The sequence below is a fragment of the Lithobates pipiens genome, unplaced genomic scaffold, assembly GCF_037356315.1.
Source record: "Lithobates pipiens isolate NorthernLeopardFrog02 unplaced genomic scaffold, aLitPip1_a1.2 Scaffold_16, whole genome shotgun sequence".
NCBI lineage: Eukaryota > Metazoa > Chordata > Amphibia > Anura > Ranidae > Lithobates > Lithobates pipiens.
In genome coordinates, this window is record NW_027507748.1 from 393,099,828 (window position 1) to 393,116,428 (window position 16,601).

The 16,601-nt window shown below is 43.8% G+C and overlaps 1 protein-coding gene across 1 annotated transcript in view; it reads right to left on the reverse strand.

Annotated features, from left to right (window-relative positions):
• Positions 1-1,826: 1,826 nt before the first annotated feature.
• NXN (nucleoredoxin) overlaps positions 1,827-16,601 on the reverse strand; it is a 201,280-nt gene continuing 186,505 nt past the window's right edge. Inside the window, exon 8 of the mRNA XM_077482299.1 lies at positions 1,827-3,067. Coding sequence (XP_077338425.1) covers positions 2,885-3,067 — 183 coding nt within the window. The 3' untranslated portion in view covers positions 1,827-2,884. The remainder of the gene's footprint in view (positions 3,068-16,601) is intronic.

Consider the following 16,601-nt stretch of genomic DNA (forward strand, 5'->3'; position numbering starts at 1 on the left):
CCGCTACCATGTTTTTATTTTGTAAATGATGATTATTCTGTTGGCATCAATAAAATCATCTGTAAATCTTTGTATATTTTTGTTATGATTTTCAATTGTATTGTTTTTTTTATTGTACCGTGATAGTCCAATTGCCCTCCCTGGTAGCCTAACTGGGAATAATTTCTGGATGATGGTACAGTCTCTATTGTATTTATATTTACTACCAGAGGCCACATTAATAATTTTTTCACGTGAATGCTCATTAAACTAGAGCAGTGTCAGCATCATGGGCAACAAGGGCGAATGTTTCTTTGGAAACAGTCGGCAGGGCCACTTGGTCTTCTTGGTACACATTTCTCAAACACTACTGTATTAACCCAGGGGCTCTTACATCGTTAGAGTTTGGAAGAGCAGCTCATGCGGCTGTGTCAAATTAAAATGTCTTTGTCAGTATTAAACTCGCCCGAGTGAGCTAGTTATTTATCACAGGTATGCTACCATGGAGACACCAGGAAAATGGAAAATTGTATCATACCTACCGTAATTTTCCTTTCCAGGTGCCTATCCATGGCAGCATACGCTCCCACCCTTGCTATTCTATGCTACGGAGGATGTTAAGGGGAGGGACTACATCTTTAATTTATGCTATTCACTTGTCCTGAGGGAGGAATTGAGACGGAGTTCTATCACAGGTATGTTGCCATGGATAGGCACCAGTAAAGGAAAATTATGGTACGTATGATATAATTTTCAGTCCCTGGCTTTAACGGCATGGTTATTGAAACCCAGGTCTTTTGGGGGGGGGGGGGGGGGCAGGGGTGTCTGTGATGGTTATTCTCACATTGTTAACAGAAAAGCCACTTCCATAAAAATGTATGACCTGGAAATCCTTCTTTGCCTGGTGTAAACAAAAGCATTTCAATCCCAGAGAACTCTCCCGCACACTCTGGCCTTTCTAAACTTGGGGGACGGGACTCTAACAGGAAAAACTGAGGCTTGCATGGTGGGAGGAGTTATGTGAGGGAGTGTTAAAGCTTTGAGTGTCTTTTCCAGTGTCCAATCACCTAAAGGAGTGACATATATCTGGCTATAATTTAATGTTGTGTTCCGTACTGTACAGTAAAGAAAGTTGAGGGCAAATGTGGCATCACTTTATGAATCTGGCTTATTTATTCATTAAACATCTTGTACTGTTCTGTAGCCCCTTTATTTTCTCAGTAATCTCAATTGTGTTTATCCCTTAAACAGCATTGTGGTAAGGTTAATGCAGCCCTAGTCATGTAGATTCATGCATAGCTATTAAAACAATACTAAGAAATGATTTCAATTGACATGCTAGGAGGAAGTGTTATTGTCATTAAAATTCTTTGTCATGCAGCCCTAATCTATCAGTTGAATAAATCTGTCAACACAGACAACAACCTTTTGAAAAAGCTTACTGACTATGGTTTTAATACTTTGAGTTACTGACAAGAACAAATATACAGCAAAGTTGAAGGGCAATCATAATTCAAAGTAAGGAAGCCAGTGCACTGCCATTTTAAGATGAGCAGTGTCAGCCACCATTTTTCTCTTAATGCCAGGTTTACTTCAAAATGCCAGGAGGCGTTGCCTCAGGTAACGAGTTTCTAGCTAACCTTTTTATTTTTAGTCAATAGAAGACGTTAAGTGCAAGCACTTGACTTGTAGCTGCTGGCCATACCTTCATCTATTTTTATGGCAGAAACACATGTAGCACAATAAACTGACCATGCCACCATACATGATCACTATTTGACAATGTTCATCATTTCCTAATCAATACACATCACTGCTTGTTTAAAGTGAGATTAAAAAACACCATCCACAATGCCAATTTTATTTTTACCAAAAACACCAGGAACTTCATTCACAGGAAAGGTGTAAGGGCAGCATGAAAACTACAAGACAAAACCTGTATGAAAATGATGAGTTGATATTAATGAATCTTCCAAGTAGACATGACATGTCTTTTGCAGTTCATGGGTCTAATAGTGATTGTATAAAGCTGCAATAGTTGTATGTAAATTTATTTGCTACTGAAAAAAAAAATCAGGTTTTGCTTTAAATATATGTTTTTTGTGGTATAAATAGCCAGTAAAACATAATTTATTAAGATTAGACCCACTCAGCAATTAATGGTAGATATGTTCAAAGCCAAAGATGAGGTTATTAACATAATACTAAGAAAAATGGTGTACAATATTACCTTTGTAAACCTCTCAGAAATAGGCACCCTAACTGTAGTTTTGTCATCATACTGGAGGCCGATTTCTGATTGGTTGCTGTTACTCTGCATTATATTATTAAATAAGCCAAAACAGGTCACGTGCATAACACAGCTCATTTAGAAAGTGACAAACGGAGCACGGAATACTGATATGTTCTACTTGCTGGACATGTAGCTTTTTATATATAAAAAGTACTCAAGCAGGCAAAACATTGACAGGTTGCATATTAAAATTGTATGTGAAGAGGAAAAGAAAAAAATGTTGTATGACCTAAATATGGTTGAGATGTAACAAGTAAAAAAAAAAAATATATTATAAAAAGGTACAAATTGTTAACACTTTTCACTGTTGAGGAATCAAAGACTCTAATACCAAAAATGAAGAGTATACTGCTTCAGACAAAAGTGACATTCAAATCCGGAGCCAGGGTAGAAAGTGACTTAGTACTTGGTGCTGCTCTCTGATGAGGCATTTGGCAATATTTTATAGTCCTGGAGGATTCGACTTTAAAACGACGACACAAAAAAGGCACCCTGAAAAGGCGTTCTCAGACGAGAAAATATTTTAAAATCCATGTGGCAAGAGGAGACAAGCATTGTGTATTTTCTTTTTAAATAATAATTCTTTCTGCAAGGCATTAATACTGCATCTCGTTAGATTGGCTCAGGTTTCAGTTTCTCTGCTAGGAAATCGTTGACAAAACTCTCCACAATCTCTGGAGTGATCTCCTCCACATCCATGACATACTTTGCTCTCGCAGACATGTCCAGTATGGTAAGCAGAGGGGCGGCTTCTGGGAGGTTTGTGAAATCCCGAAGGGAGTCCGTCATGTCATCCTGAAACAACAAAGACAATCACAACATTTACTTTGAGGATCATTGGGGGGGAAGACCTGTCAGACTTATCTAGGAGGAAAAAGAATAAGGAATACCAATATGTGTTTGTATAAAACGAATAGCAAAGATGCAATATGCATGTAATTTACTTTGATACTGTATTTTATGAAAATACATATGGTTGCTTTAAGACATAGATGCAGTTAAATCATTAAAAACCATCCCCCTTTCATGAAAATAGACAATAGTTATGAACAAATACAAATTAAGGGGATCTATCCTGAAACGGAACCACTTCATTACTACACTATAGCCAAAAGACTGCTACATTGCAGCTCTGTTCTTCTGGGAGGGCGTACATGAACGTCTACTCGGAACTGCGCCCCCTGGGGTGCGCATCAGGTGCACTCTGTGATTGCTGTGTCCTTTGGACACCGCTAATTACAGATCGGGGTAAAGTGGCTCTTTACCTGGTGATCAGCTGTGTCTCACAGCTCATCACAATGTAAATAGACTTGTCAGTTATCAGCAGTGCTTTCCTCACACGCTGTCACAGGAAATGAGAACTGGTAACCAGTAAGTGTGACGGGGACATGTACACTGATAATCAGCGCATTGATCATCAGTGAGGGAGAAATAGTTTTTTTGCAAACAGCTTTTTTTTTTTTTTTTTATTTCAGCCTTGTTTTGTTTAGCAAAAAAACCCACAAGTGTTGATTAACCACTTCCCGACCGGCGCACGACGATGTACGTCGGTAGAATGACACGGACAGGCAAATCGGCTCGGGTCTTGCGGACTCGATTGCTGTGGGGATGCCCGCGATCGTCTCACAGGGAGATGTGGAAGTAAACCGAATCTCCCCATTCTGCCTAGCAACAAGTGACACTGATCTCTGTTCCAATCACAGGGACCAGAGATCAGTGTTCACTAACATACAGCCACGCCCCCCATGGTAACACGCCCCTAGGACACACTTAACCCCTACACTGCCACCCTCTGGTTAACCCCTTCACTGCCAGTGTCATTTACACAGGAATCAGTGCATTTGTATAGCACTGATTGCTGTATAAATGACAATGGTCACAAAAATGTGTCAAAAATGTCTGATGTGTCCGCCATGTCGCAGTCATAATAAAAATCTCTGATCGCCGCCATTACTAGTAAAAAAAAATAATAATAAAAATGCCATAAAACTATTTTATAAACTATTATAAACTATTTTGTAAACGCTATACATTTTGCGCAAAGCAATCAATCATCGCTTATTAAGATTTTTTTTTTATACCAAAAACATGTAGAGGAATACGTATCGGCCTAAACTGAGGAAAAAAAAAGTTTTTTTATATATTTTTGGGGGATATTTATTATAGCAAAAAGTAAAAAATAATGCGTTTTTTTCCAAATTGTCGCTATTTTTTTGTTTATAATGCAAAAAAAAAAAAAAAAAAAAAAACACAGAGGTGATCAAATACCACCAAAAGAAATCTCTATTTGTGGGGAAAAAAGGATGTCAATTTTGTTTGGGAGCCACGTCGCACAAACGTGCAATTGTCAGATAAAGCAACGCAGTGCCGAAACACAAAAAGTGGTCTGGTCTTAAGCCAGCAAAATGGTCCGGTCTGAAAGTGGTTAAACACCACCAAAAGAAAGCTCCATTTGTTTGAAATTTTTTTTTTTTTAATATATATATATATATATATATATATATATATATATATATATATATATATATATATATATATATATATATATAGTCATAGGAGCTCTGCACGACTGCGTAATTGTCATTCAAAATGTGACCGTGCTGAAAGCTGAAATTGGCCTGAGAAGGAGGTGAAAGTGCTCGGTATTGAAGTGGTTAAAGCCCAACTCTAGATTTTGTGTTACTTTAGTTTATTTTAGTTATTTTTAGTTTGTTTGAGCTAAGTTGGCCCAAACAAGCTAGTTCCTTAACTAATTGCTACAGTTGCTCTCAGAGAATTATAAACTGTATGCAGCATCAGCAACATACAGTACATAGTGATGTGTCCCGGCAGCAGTATGGAACTTCCCCTCCTGTTTCCAAAACAAAATCGATTCAGGCTGAGCACTATGGCCCTAATCAGGTTCTTCAAAAAATACACCCCTACAGCTGTAATTCAGACCCCCAGCATCCGGAAAGGGGCCGGATGCCTGAATAGGGGGTGGCAGCAGCGGCCATGAATAGATTCAGGCATAGCATTAATCTATCCATCATTCATGGGGGGGGGGGGGGGGGTGGCAAGGATAGAGGAGATGGCGAGGACAGAGCGGGTGGCCCTTAATGGACAGGCCGCCACTGACCATCAGTGGTCCCTACATTTTTAGACTCTGCACAAGGAATTCATTTATAACTTCTAGTTCTAATGTTCCAAGTATATTTTTCATATATTCAGTCATTCCTGAAACCAAAAGTAAAACAGTAAATCAATCTGTGGTACTCCATAATGGTGTGGCTAATAGATTTTGCCATTATATTGTAAAATTCACTAAATGCAATAGGTGTAAATGGCAAATGCTGCTGAAATGCTGACACTTAGCACAGAGACAGCAGCCTAGTTTGGCAGTTTTCAGTTATTAAATAAAGGTGTTTATTGTTAATAGGGTATTGTTAATTGGGTATCACTGTTGGAAAGTCAGGAACAGAGAAAAATAAAAAAAAGACTGAAAAAATAAATAAAATCCAGCTATTTTCTTATAGCTAAACTTGCCTGGGCCAGTATAAAAGCTTAGCAGTCATTCTACATTAGGAGCTTTCCCATTTATGCTGTATGTGGTGTGCATGGGAATGGACACAGACCATTTATAATGTCAGACACAGGACTACCTTTCTACTTGTTTCTCCATTGCAAGGAGGAAATAAAAGTAATGACTAGTTCCACTTCATTTTTATTCTATCTTTCCAATAGAATTACATGCTTACTTGAACTGTCTAGTGAGCAAGTAGTATACATTGTTATGGATTTATTGGTACAAAAGTATCTGCAGCACTGTAAAAAATGAAGACATTCAAGACCTAGAAAAAAAAATAGACAGTAAGGCCTTCCCAAATAAAAACTTTACATCCTTTATTTTTAATATTTGGTTTGGTTTTGATCATAGCATTTATCAATTTACCAAATAAAGCATCCCCAGCAACTAGACATGCAGTTCTGTTTCTCTTCACTAGAGGGTACCAGCCACCCCGCTCTGCAGCTATACAAGGGGCAGTGCCAGGACAGTACTCTGAAAGCTGAGAACATGGTGAGAGACAGAGAACAGGAAATTCCAGGATAAAGTACGTAGATCTACAGACAACACCTCTACGGGGGATGTAACGGGCCTTATGCCAATTCAAATGCCAGATTTAAATACAGAATTGCTTTGTACAAATTTTATGTTTTATTCTGTCTACACTGTAGAAAGATGCAGAGGAGGGTCATAAAGTGCTTGAACATTAGAAAAGGGATTCTATGGTAAAATATAAGAAAACAAGGGATGTATTCTGCAAAGCAGCATGCTTTCTTACTACCGTGCATCCGGAAAGTATTCACAGCACTTTAATTTTTTCCACATTTTGTTATATCACAGCCTTATTCCATAATGGATTAAATGCATTACTTTCCTCAAAATTCTACAAACAATAACCCATAATGACAACGTAGAACAAAGTTTGTTTGAAACCTTTCAAATTTATTAAAAATAAGCCCCCCCCCCCCCCCGCCAAAAATAAATAAAAATTGCATGTACATAAGTATACGCGGCCTTTGTGCAATACTTTGTTAAAGCACCTTTGGCACCAATTACAGCCTCAAATATTTTGAGTATGATGCTACAAGCTTGGCACACCTATTTTTGGGCAGTTTCTCCCATTCTTATTTGCAAGACCTCTCAAACTACATCAGGTTGGATGGGGAGCGTCAGTGCACAGCCATTTTCATAACTGTCCTTCAGACATGATGCTTGCCATTCAGGCCAAAGAGTTCAATCTTTGTTTCATCAGACCAGAGAATTTTGTTTCTCATGGTCTAAGACACCTTCAGGTGCCTTTTGGCAAACTCCAAGTGGGCTGTCATGTGCTTTTTACTGAGGAGTGGCTTTTGTCTGGCCATTATACATTGCAGACCTGATTGGTGGAGTGCTACAGAGATGGTTGTTCTTCTGGAAGACTCTCCTCTCTGGAGCTCTGTCAGAGTGACCATTGGGGTTCTTGGTCACCTCCTTGACGAAGGCCCTTCTCCCCCTCATTGCTCAGTTTGGCTGGAAGGCACCCTCTAGGTAGAGTCCTGGTGGTTCCAAACTTCTTCCATTTATGGATGATGGAAGCCACAGTACTCATTGGGACCTTCAATGCCGCAGACATTTTTATGTACCTTTCCCCAGATCTGTGCCTTGATATAATCCTGGCTCAGAGGTCTACAGACAATTGCTTGGACTTCATGGCTTGGTTTGTGCTCTGACATGCACTGTTAAAGTGGTTGTAAACCCTAAAAAAAAAACCTGCAAGACAAAGGCATACTGAGTTAGTATGCATAGCATACTAGCTCATTATGAATTTGAAACCCCCGCAGTGGTTGTCGTTTCCCACTTTGGCGGCTGACATTCTCTCTCTCCTCCCCCCCCCCCCCCCCCGGAGGTTACTTCTGGGTATCACAGCACAGTCTAACTGAAGCAACAGTGGCACTGCTTAAGTTTGCTTAAGTGCGCATGTGCCAATGACGTTGGCACATGTAAATACAGGGATATCTCCTAAACTGTGTAGGTTTAGGAGATATCCAGTGTAATTATAGGCTTGCCTGTAGTAAAAAGTGGTTGTAAAGGGTTTACCACTTTAACTGTGGGACCTTTTATAGTCAGGCGTGCTTTTCCAAATCATGTCCAATCAACTGAATTTACCACAGATGGACTCCAATCAAGTTGTAGAAACATCTCAGGCCAGGTTCACACTGGTGCGACGCGACACTCGTCCTACTTTGGATCTGACTTTGCCCTGCGACTTGAAGTCAGAGACGTCTCCGACTTCAATGAATGGGGATCTGACTTGGATCCCCGCCTATACCAGGCATTGTGTTTGGTAAGAATCTTGAGGGGGAACTCCGCACCAAATAAAAAAAAAATAAAAAAACACAACATGGGTTCCCCCTCCAGGGGCATACCAGCATACCAGGTCCTTCGGTCTTGTATGGATTTTAAGGGGAACCCCCACACCGCAAAACCGGCGTGGGGGTCCCCCCAAAATCCATACCAGACCCTTATCCAAGAACGCAGCCCGGCCAGTCAGGAAAGGGGGTGGGGACGAGCGAGTGCCCCCACCCCCCCGCAGAACCATACCAGGCCGCATGCCCTCAACCTGGGGGGGTGGGTGATTTGGGGCAGGGGGGGTTCTGGGCTCCCCATCCCACAGCACCTTGTTCCCATGTTGATGAGGACAAGGGCCTCTTCTCGACAACCCTGGCTGTTGGTGGTTGGGGTCTGCGGGCGGGGGGCTTATCGGAATCTGGGAGCCCCCAGATCCCAGCCCCCTGCCCTATGTGAATGAGTATGGGGTACATCTTACCCCTACCCTTTCTCCTGGGGGGAGAAAGTGTAAAAAAAAACAAAAAAAAACAAAAAAAAACAAAAAATAAACAAACACAACACACTAGACAGGTTTTTCAAGTAATTCATTAGGCAGCTCCGGGGGTCTCTTCCGACTTCTCCGCTCTCTCCGGTTCTACTCCCGCTCTTTGATGTCTTCTGCCGGGCTCCTCCGCTATCTTCTGCTCTTTTGCCAGCGTTGGCCCGGTCTTCTCCGTCGTCTTCTGATGTTGACATGAAGCTCCCTCCTGATGCAATGCTGTGTGCGCAGCGACATATATAGGCATAGGGCGTGGTCACCAGGTGATGTCATCCGGTGACCCTGCCCCCTTAGGTCACCGCCCGGGGCATGATGGGCGGTGACGTCATAAGGGGTGGGGTCGTCGGATGATATCACTCAGTCACCACGCCCCATGCCTATATAAGTCGTTGCACACCGCACACACACGGCATTACATCTGGAGAGAGTGACATCGAAAGAAGACCGGAGGGAAGAAGACGGAGAAGACCAGGCCAACGCTAGCAAAAGAGTGGGCAAAAGAGCAGAAGATAGAGGAGGAGCCCAGCAGAAGACACCGGAGAGCGGGAGAAGACCTGGAGGCCGGGAGAAGAGACCCCCCCCCCCCCCAAGTTGGAAGAGACTTATTCTCATAGGGTGGGGGGCCAGGATCTGGGGGCCCCCTTATTAAAAGAGGCTCCCAGATTCCAATAAGCCCCCCACCCGTAGACCCCGACAACCAACGGCCAGGGTTGAGGGGTATCGGGAAGAGGCCCTTGTCCTCATCGATATGGGGACAAGGTGCTTTGGGGTGTGGGGGCCGCAGAGATAAGGGTCTGGTATGGATCCTGGGGGGACCCCATGCCTTTTTTTTTCCCAGCAAAGGGGGTTCCCCTTAAAATCCATATCAGACCAAAGGGCCCTTGTAGGGGGAACCCATGCCTTTTTTTTTATTTAAAATTTGGCGTGGAGTTCCCCCTCAAGATTAGAGCACATGTCGCATGCCAAAGTCGGATCAGGCAAGACGGCGATCCGACTTCAATGATATTCAATGGGGTGAAGTAATATCAAAGTCGGACCAAAGTAGTGCAGAGAGAATTTTCAAAGTCGGACAGACTTGTGTCGGACCAGTTAATACAGCTCCCATAGAGAAACATTGATTTTCACACATGCGGCATGAGCTCCCAACGTCGGCGCGTTTGTTGCAACAGTGTGAACCCAGCCTCAAGGATGATCAGTGGAAACAGGATGCACATAAACTCAATTTTGAGTGTCATGGCAAAAGCTATGAATACTTATGCGATTTTTTTTTTTTTTTAATACATTTGCAAAGATTTCAAACAAACTGTCTTCATGTTGTCATTATGGGTTTTTGTTAGTAGAATTTTGAGGATAATTATGAATTTAATCTATTTGGAATAATGCTGTAACATAACAAAATGTGGAAAAAGTGAAGCGCTGTGAATACTTTCCAGATGCACTGTAAAATATCTATCTGAACGTAATCCTTACTGTGAGCACCCTTTGTTTTTTTAACATGGATTACTATTTGGTGCCAGGCAACATAGATGTAATGAGTGAGTAAAGCGAAACTCTCTCTGTTAGAGAGGCAAACACCACCACAGCAGAGAGTTCTCAAAATAAAGGTATCCTTCAAGTCCAAAGTTCTGGATTTTTTTTTCCTTTTTTCAAAAGAGTCCACCACGCATTCAAAAAAACAAACAAAAAAAAATGCAGTCCTTGATGCAATATTTGCCTCCTCTCCAAAACATCCCAGAGTGAATCCTTTTTGCCACAACATATACTCAGCCTTCCAGGGTAACTGATGCCCAGAAAAAGCACAGAGACAGCAGATTTTGCCAGTGCATTAGAACACAGTGTATGAGAACTACACAACACATTTCACCTATGGCCAAACAAAACGAAAGGTAAAAATCTTTCAGCTGGCTAATGAACTGGGTTTTTCCAACGACAAAACGACGATCAGCTTCCAAAAGTTGTAATATGCAGCAGTTTCTCATTTTAGGGAGAATACAAGAAGCAATATCCCTACATACACATTGCAGGACTGTAACCCTATCCCAGTGCATTCTCTTCTGCTTAGCAGTGCTCTGCAAATTTTCTGTACTTAACCACTTCAATACAGGGCATTTTCACCCCCTTCCTGTCCAGGCCAATTTTCAGCTTTCAGAGCTGTCACATTTTGAACAACTGCGCGGTCATGCGACATTGTAACCAAATTACATTTTGATTGTTTTTTTTTTCGCCACAAATGGGGCTCTCTTTTGGTGGTATTTGATCACCTCTGCGTTTTTTTATTTTTTGCACTTTAAACAAAAAAATAGCGACAATTTAATAATAAATATCCCATTTAAAAAAAAAAAAAAAAACTTTTTTCCCTTCAGTTTAGGCCGATATGTATTCTTCTACATATTTTTGGTAAAAAAAAAAATCCCAATAAGCGTATATTGATTGGTTTGCGCAAAAGTTATAGCATCTACAAAATAGGGGATAGATTTGTCATTTTTTTTTTTTTTACTGCTAATGGTGGCGATCTGTGATTTTTATTGTGACTGTGACATTGCGCGGACAGATTAGACACTTGACACTATTTTGGAACCATTCACATTTATAAAGCGATCGGTGCTATAAAAAATGCACTGCTTACTGTATAAAGCGATTTTAACTGGGGGGGGGGGACTGATGAGGGGAGGAGACCGATCGGTGTTCCTCTGTACAAGGAAGATACAATCAGCTCTCCTCTCCCCTGAAAGGATGTGGATCTGTGTCCCAGTTCTGTGATGAGCAATCGCAGGTGCCCGGACGGACATCCAAATGCCAGGAAGCCGAGGACATCATATGATGCCCACCCGGAGGGAGGAACGGTTCCTGCTGCCATCATTTTACAATATAGCGGTAGGGAACTGGTTAAAGGTCTGATCAGCACTGCCATCGGAAGTCCACTCTTTCACCTCCTGCTCTCTGCACTGCTCCCGGTTTCTCCCTCACAGGAGCCAGAACTACAGAGGAAGCATTGGGTAGCAATACACACTGACAGTACTGACTCCCGCTGTGAGAACGCGGTGATTATTGCAATCGGCTATACAAGCCGCTAGCAATAATCACATGTAAAATCTGACAGGCTGGTTGTACCCAAGTGGATCTATTAATCCACCTGGTATATTCAGCCTGCCCATGCATGGTTCGAATCTGAACGGGTCGAGATTCAAACCATCTATGGCCAGCCTTAAATGGTCTGTCTCCTTCCTGTAACTGCGAGAGCCCTTTTTTGTTGAAAAACCACAGACTTACTAGCAGGTAAGATCAAGTGAAAATAGAACAAAGAAAGCCTAAATAAGGAAACCAATACAACCATCACATACAACAAGCTGCAATATAATAAAGCTTTGCTTTTGGGATTCATACTGCAGTGCTAAAGATTGTTTATAAACCTTGTTCATAAAGGATGTTTAAAACCTGCCAACTGATTTACAACAGCCAGCACTTCCAATAAGATCTCTGTTCAACACCCCCAAATTGACAGTTAGTGATACATTCTGTGCTTTAACCTCTTCCCATCTGCCGTATGTATATAAATGTCCTCGGATAGGAAGGATCAGTCACTGTTGCAGCTGCCAGTGATTCCCTACAAAGTAGGCTTACTTTTACAGGGTGCGGAAGGAGGTCCCATCCAGGGCTCGAGTCCTGCGGGAACGCGTGGGAACGGCGTCCCCGCACTTTTTTCACAGCAGGAACGCCGTTCCCTTTGCAGGACCAGAGCCGCCCGAGGCTCTAACACAGTCTGCTAGCTGCTTTGTCTTCACAGAGCTGACATCGGAAGAGCAGCACAGTGATGCACGGAGGGCAGGGGCTGGCTCAGTTAACTGATTGGTTAATAGAACTGCTCTGCATTCTATCAACCAATCAGTTAACTGGGGCAGGTCCCGCCCTCTGTCCATCCCTTTGCTGCACTTCCGATGTCATCTGCTGTGTCCTGTGTAAGGTAAGACAGGGAAGAGGGCACTGTTATGAAGGAGGGAGGGGGAAAGTATCAGAAACAGAAAGGAATGAGGAGGGGTGATATAAAAGGGAGGCAGGGCAGGAATGTGAAGGGGGGTTCTACAAAGGGGGTGAGGACAGGAATGTAAAGGAGGTGCCATAAAGGGGCTGAGGACATGTTTAAATTTTAAAACTAGCTACTTGGTCATCTTCTGTACTATGTCGCATTCGCAGTCTGATCATCTCCTGTAGTATGTCGCATTCACAGTCTGGTCATCTCCTGTAGTCGCATTCGCAGTCTGGTCATCTCCTGTAGTCTCATTCCCGGTCTGGTCATCTCCTGTACTATGTCGCAGTCTGGTCATCTCCTGTAGTCGCAGTCGCAGTCTGGTCATCTCCTGTAGTCGCATTCGCAGTCTGGTCATCTCCTGTAGTCACATTCGCAGTCTGATCATCTCCTGTAGTCGCATTCGCAGTCTGATCATCTCCTGTAGTCGCATTCGCAGTCTGGTCATCTCCTGTAGTCGCATTCGCACTCTGGTTATCTCCTGTAGTCGCATTTGCAGTCTGATCATCTCCTGTAGTCGCATTCGCGGTCTGGTCATCTCCTGTAGTCGCATTCGCGGTCTGGTCATCTCCTGTAGTCTCATTCCCGGTCTGGTCATCTCCTGTACTATGTCGCATTCGCAGTCTGGTCATCTCCTGTAGTCGCATTCGCAGTCTGGTCATCTCCTGTAGTCGCATTCGCAGTCTGGTCATCTCCTGTAGTCGCATTCGCAGTCTGGTCATCTCCTGTAGTCGCATTCGCAGTCTGGTCATCTCCTGTAGTCGCATTCGCAGTCTGGTCATCTCCTGTAGTTACATTTGCAGTCTAGTCATCTCCTGTACTATGTCGCATTCGCAGTCTGGTCATCTCCTGTAGTCACATTCGCAGTCTGGTCATCTCTTGTAGCATGTCGCATTTGCAGTCACTGTATTTTATGTGAAATATATATATGCATATGAGCGTATCTTTTTTTTTTTTTTTTTGGTAGGGGAGTGGATCTTGGGTGGGAGTTCCCACACTTTTTTCCCCAGGACTTGACCCCTGGTCCCATCCACCTCCAGCTTAACCGGGCTTTACTGTGTGATTAGGGATCCTGTAAGGATGTGACTGGCAGCATCTGACCCTGGGAATACAGAGAGAACGGATGTTGTTCCTCCCACTGTGTGACATTAGAAGAAGGAAGTGACGAGGATTCCTTCACTTCTGGTTTGTGTTCCTTGTTTACCTGGCCATTAACAGCCAGTAAAGCAGGCGATCAGAGCAATCTGTGTCAAATCAGCTGCATTGGAGGCCAAGTCCAATAGACCCCAGATCTTTCCATAAAGTGTCATGGCCCATGCTATTACAAGGGATGTTGTACAACCCTTGTAATAGCAATACAGTTGATTAAAAAAAAAAAGGTAGTGTTAAAAAAAATAAAAAATAAAAAAGTAAATGAAAAAATAAAATAGAAATGCCAGCCTTCCTGTTCCCCCATGCCATGCACAAGTGCAAATACGTATGTAGGTACCACATGCATATGTAAATGGTGATTGCACCACACATGTGAGGTATTGCTGCAAACATCAGAGAGAGCAATAATTTTAACGCCAGATCTCCTGTGTACTTCTAAGCTGGTAACCTGTAAAAGGCTTTTAAAGCATTGCCTATAAAGATTTTTAAGTATCCTAATTTGGCAACATTTCATGAGCGGATGCAGTTTTAAAGCATAACATGTTTGGTATCTACAGTGGATATAAAAAGTCTACACACCCCTGTTAAAATGTCAGGTTTCTGTGATGGTACATGTGACAACAACCTCCTGTATTCTTCATATGTCTGGGTTATGGGGTAATACGGAAGCCTTTTCTTACCAAGAAAAACATCCAAGCCTGGCTAAATTTTGCAAAAACACATCTGAAGTCATGCGGGAAAATGTGTTATGGTCTAAAGAATCCAAGATTGAACTTTTTGGCCATAATTCCAAAAGATATGTTTGGTGCAAAAACAACACTGCACGTCACCAAAAGAACACCATACCCACAGTGAAGCATGGTGGTGGCAGTATCATGCTTTGGGGCTGTTTTTCTTCAGCTGGAACACAGGGGCCTTAGTTAAGGTAGAGGGAATCATGAACAGTTCCAAATACCATACCAAATTGGCAAAATCTCCAGGCTTCTGCTAGAAAGCTAAACATGAAGAGGAACTTCATCTTTCAGCATGACAATGACCCAAAGTATACATCCAAATCAACAAAGGAATGGCTTCACCAGAAGATTTAATTTTTGGAATGGCCCAGCCAGAGCCCAAACCTGAATCCGATTGAAAATCTGTGGAGTGATCTGAAGAGGGCTGTGCACAGGAGATGCCCTTGCAATCTGACAGATTTGGAGTGTTTTTACAAAGAAGAGTGGGCAAATATTGTAATAAAATCAAAAGATGCTTTAACTAGTTGCTGACCACCGGCCGTCAAATGACGGCCAGGCGGCGCAGCTATTGTGGCGGGAGGCCGTCATATGACGGCCTCCCGTTTAAACAGGGATGCGCGCGATCGTGCGCGCGCATCCCTGTTTCTTCGGTGGCGGCGTGTCACGGAGACACCGCTCGCCACCGAAGGGGGTGAACAGCCATTCGTTATGGCTGTTTACCACGTGATCGGCCGTGATGAAGTCACGGCCGATCACAGATCACACCATCACAGATGGTCACACCCCCTACGTGCACATGTACCTGTCACAGTCCATCAGAGTATTTGAGTACCTGTCCCAGCCCATCAGAGTACCCGAGTACCTGTCCCAGCCCATCAGAGTACCCGAGTACCTGTCCCAGCCCATCAGAGTACCCGAGTACCTGTCTCAGCCCATCAGAGTACCCGAGTACCTGTCCCAGCCCATCAGAGTACCTGTCCCAGCCCATCAGAGTACCCGAGTACCTGTCCCAGCCCATCAGAGTACCCGAGTACCTGTCCCAGCCCATCAGAGTACCCGAGTACCTGTCCCAGCCCATCAGAGTACCCGAGTACCTGTCCCAGCCCATCAGAGTACCCGAGTACCTGTCCCGGCCCATCAGAGTACCCGAGTACCTGTCCCGGCCCATCAGAGTACCCGAGTACCTGTCCCAGCCCATCAGAGTACCTGTCCCAGCCCATCAGAGTACCCGAGTACCTGTCCCAGCCCATCAGAGTACCCGAGTACCTGTCCCAGCCCATCAGAGTACCCGAGTACCTGTCCCAGCCCATCAGAGTACCCGAGTACCTGTCCCAGCCCATCAGAGTACCCGAGTACCTGTCCCAGCCCATCAGAGTACCCGAGTACCTGTCCCGGCCCATCTGAGTACCCGAGTACCTGTCCCGGCCCATCTGAGTACCCGAGTACCTGTCCCGGCCCATCTGAGTACCCGAGTACCTGTCCCGGCCCATCAGAGTACCCGAGTACCTGTCACGGCACATCAGAGTACCCGAGTACCTGTCACGGCACATCAGAGTACCCGAGTACCTGTCACGGCACATCAGAGTACCCGAGTACTTGTCACGGCACATCAGAGTACCCGAGTACCTGTCACGGCCCATCAGGGTACCCGAGTACCTGTCACGGCCCATCAGGGTACCCGAGTACCTGTCACGGCCCATCAGGGTACCCGAGTACCTGTCACGGCCCATCAGGGTACCCGAGTACCTGTCACAGTCCATTAGAGTACCGAGTACCTGTCACAGTCCATTAGAGTACCGAGTACCTGTCACAGTCCATTAGAGTACCGAGTACCTGTCACCAGGCCATCAGAGTACCCGAGTACCTGTCACCAGGCAATCAGAGTACCCGAGTACCTGTTCCAGTCCATCTGAGTACCCGAGTACCTGTCACAGTCCATCTGAGTACCCGAGTACCTATCTCCAGCCCATCAGAGTACCCGAGTACCTATTTGCAGCCCATGTCTCATA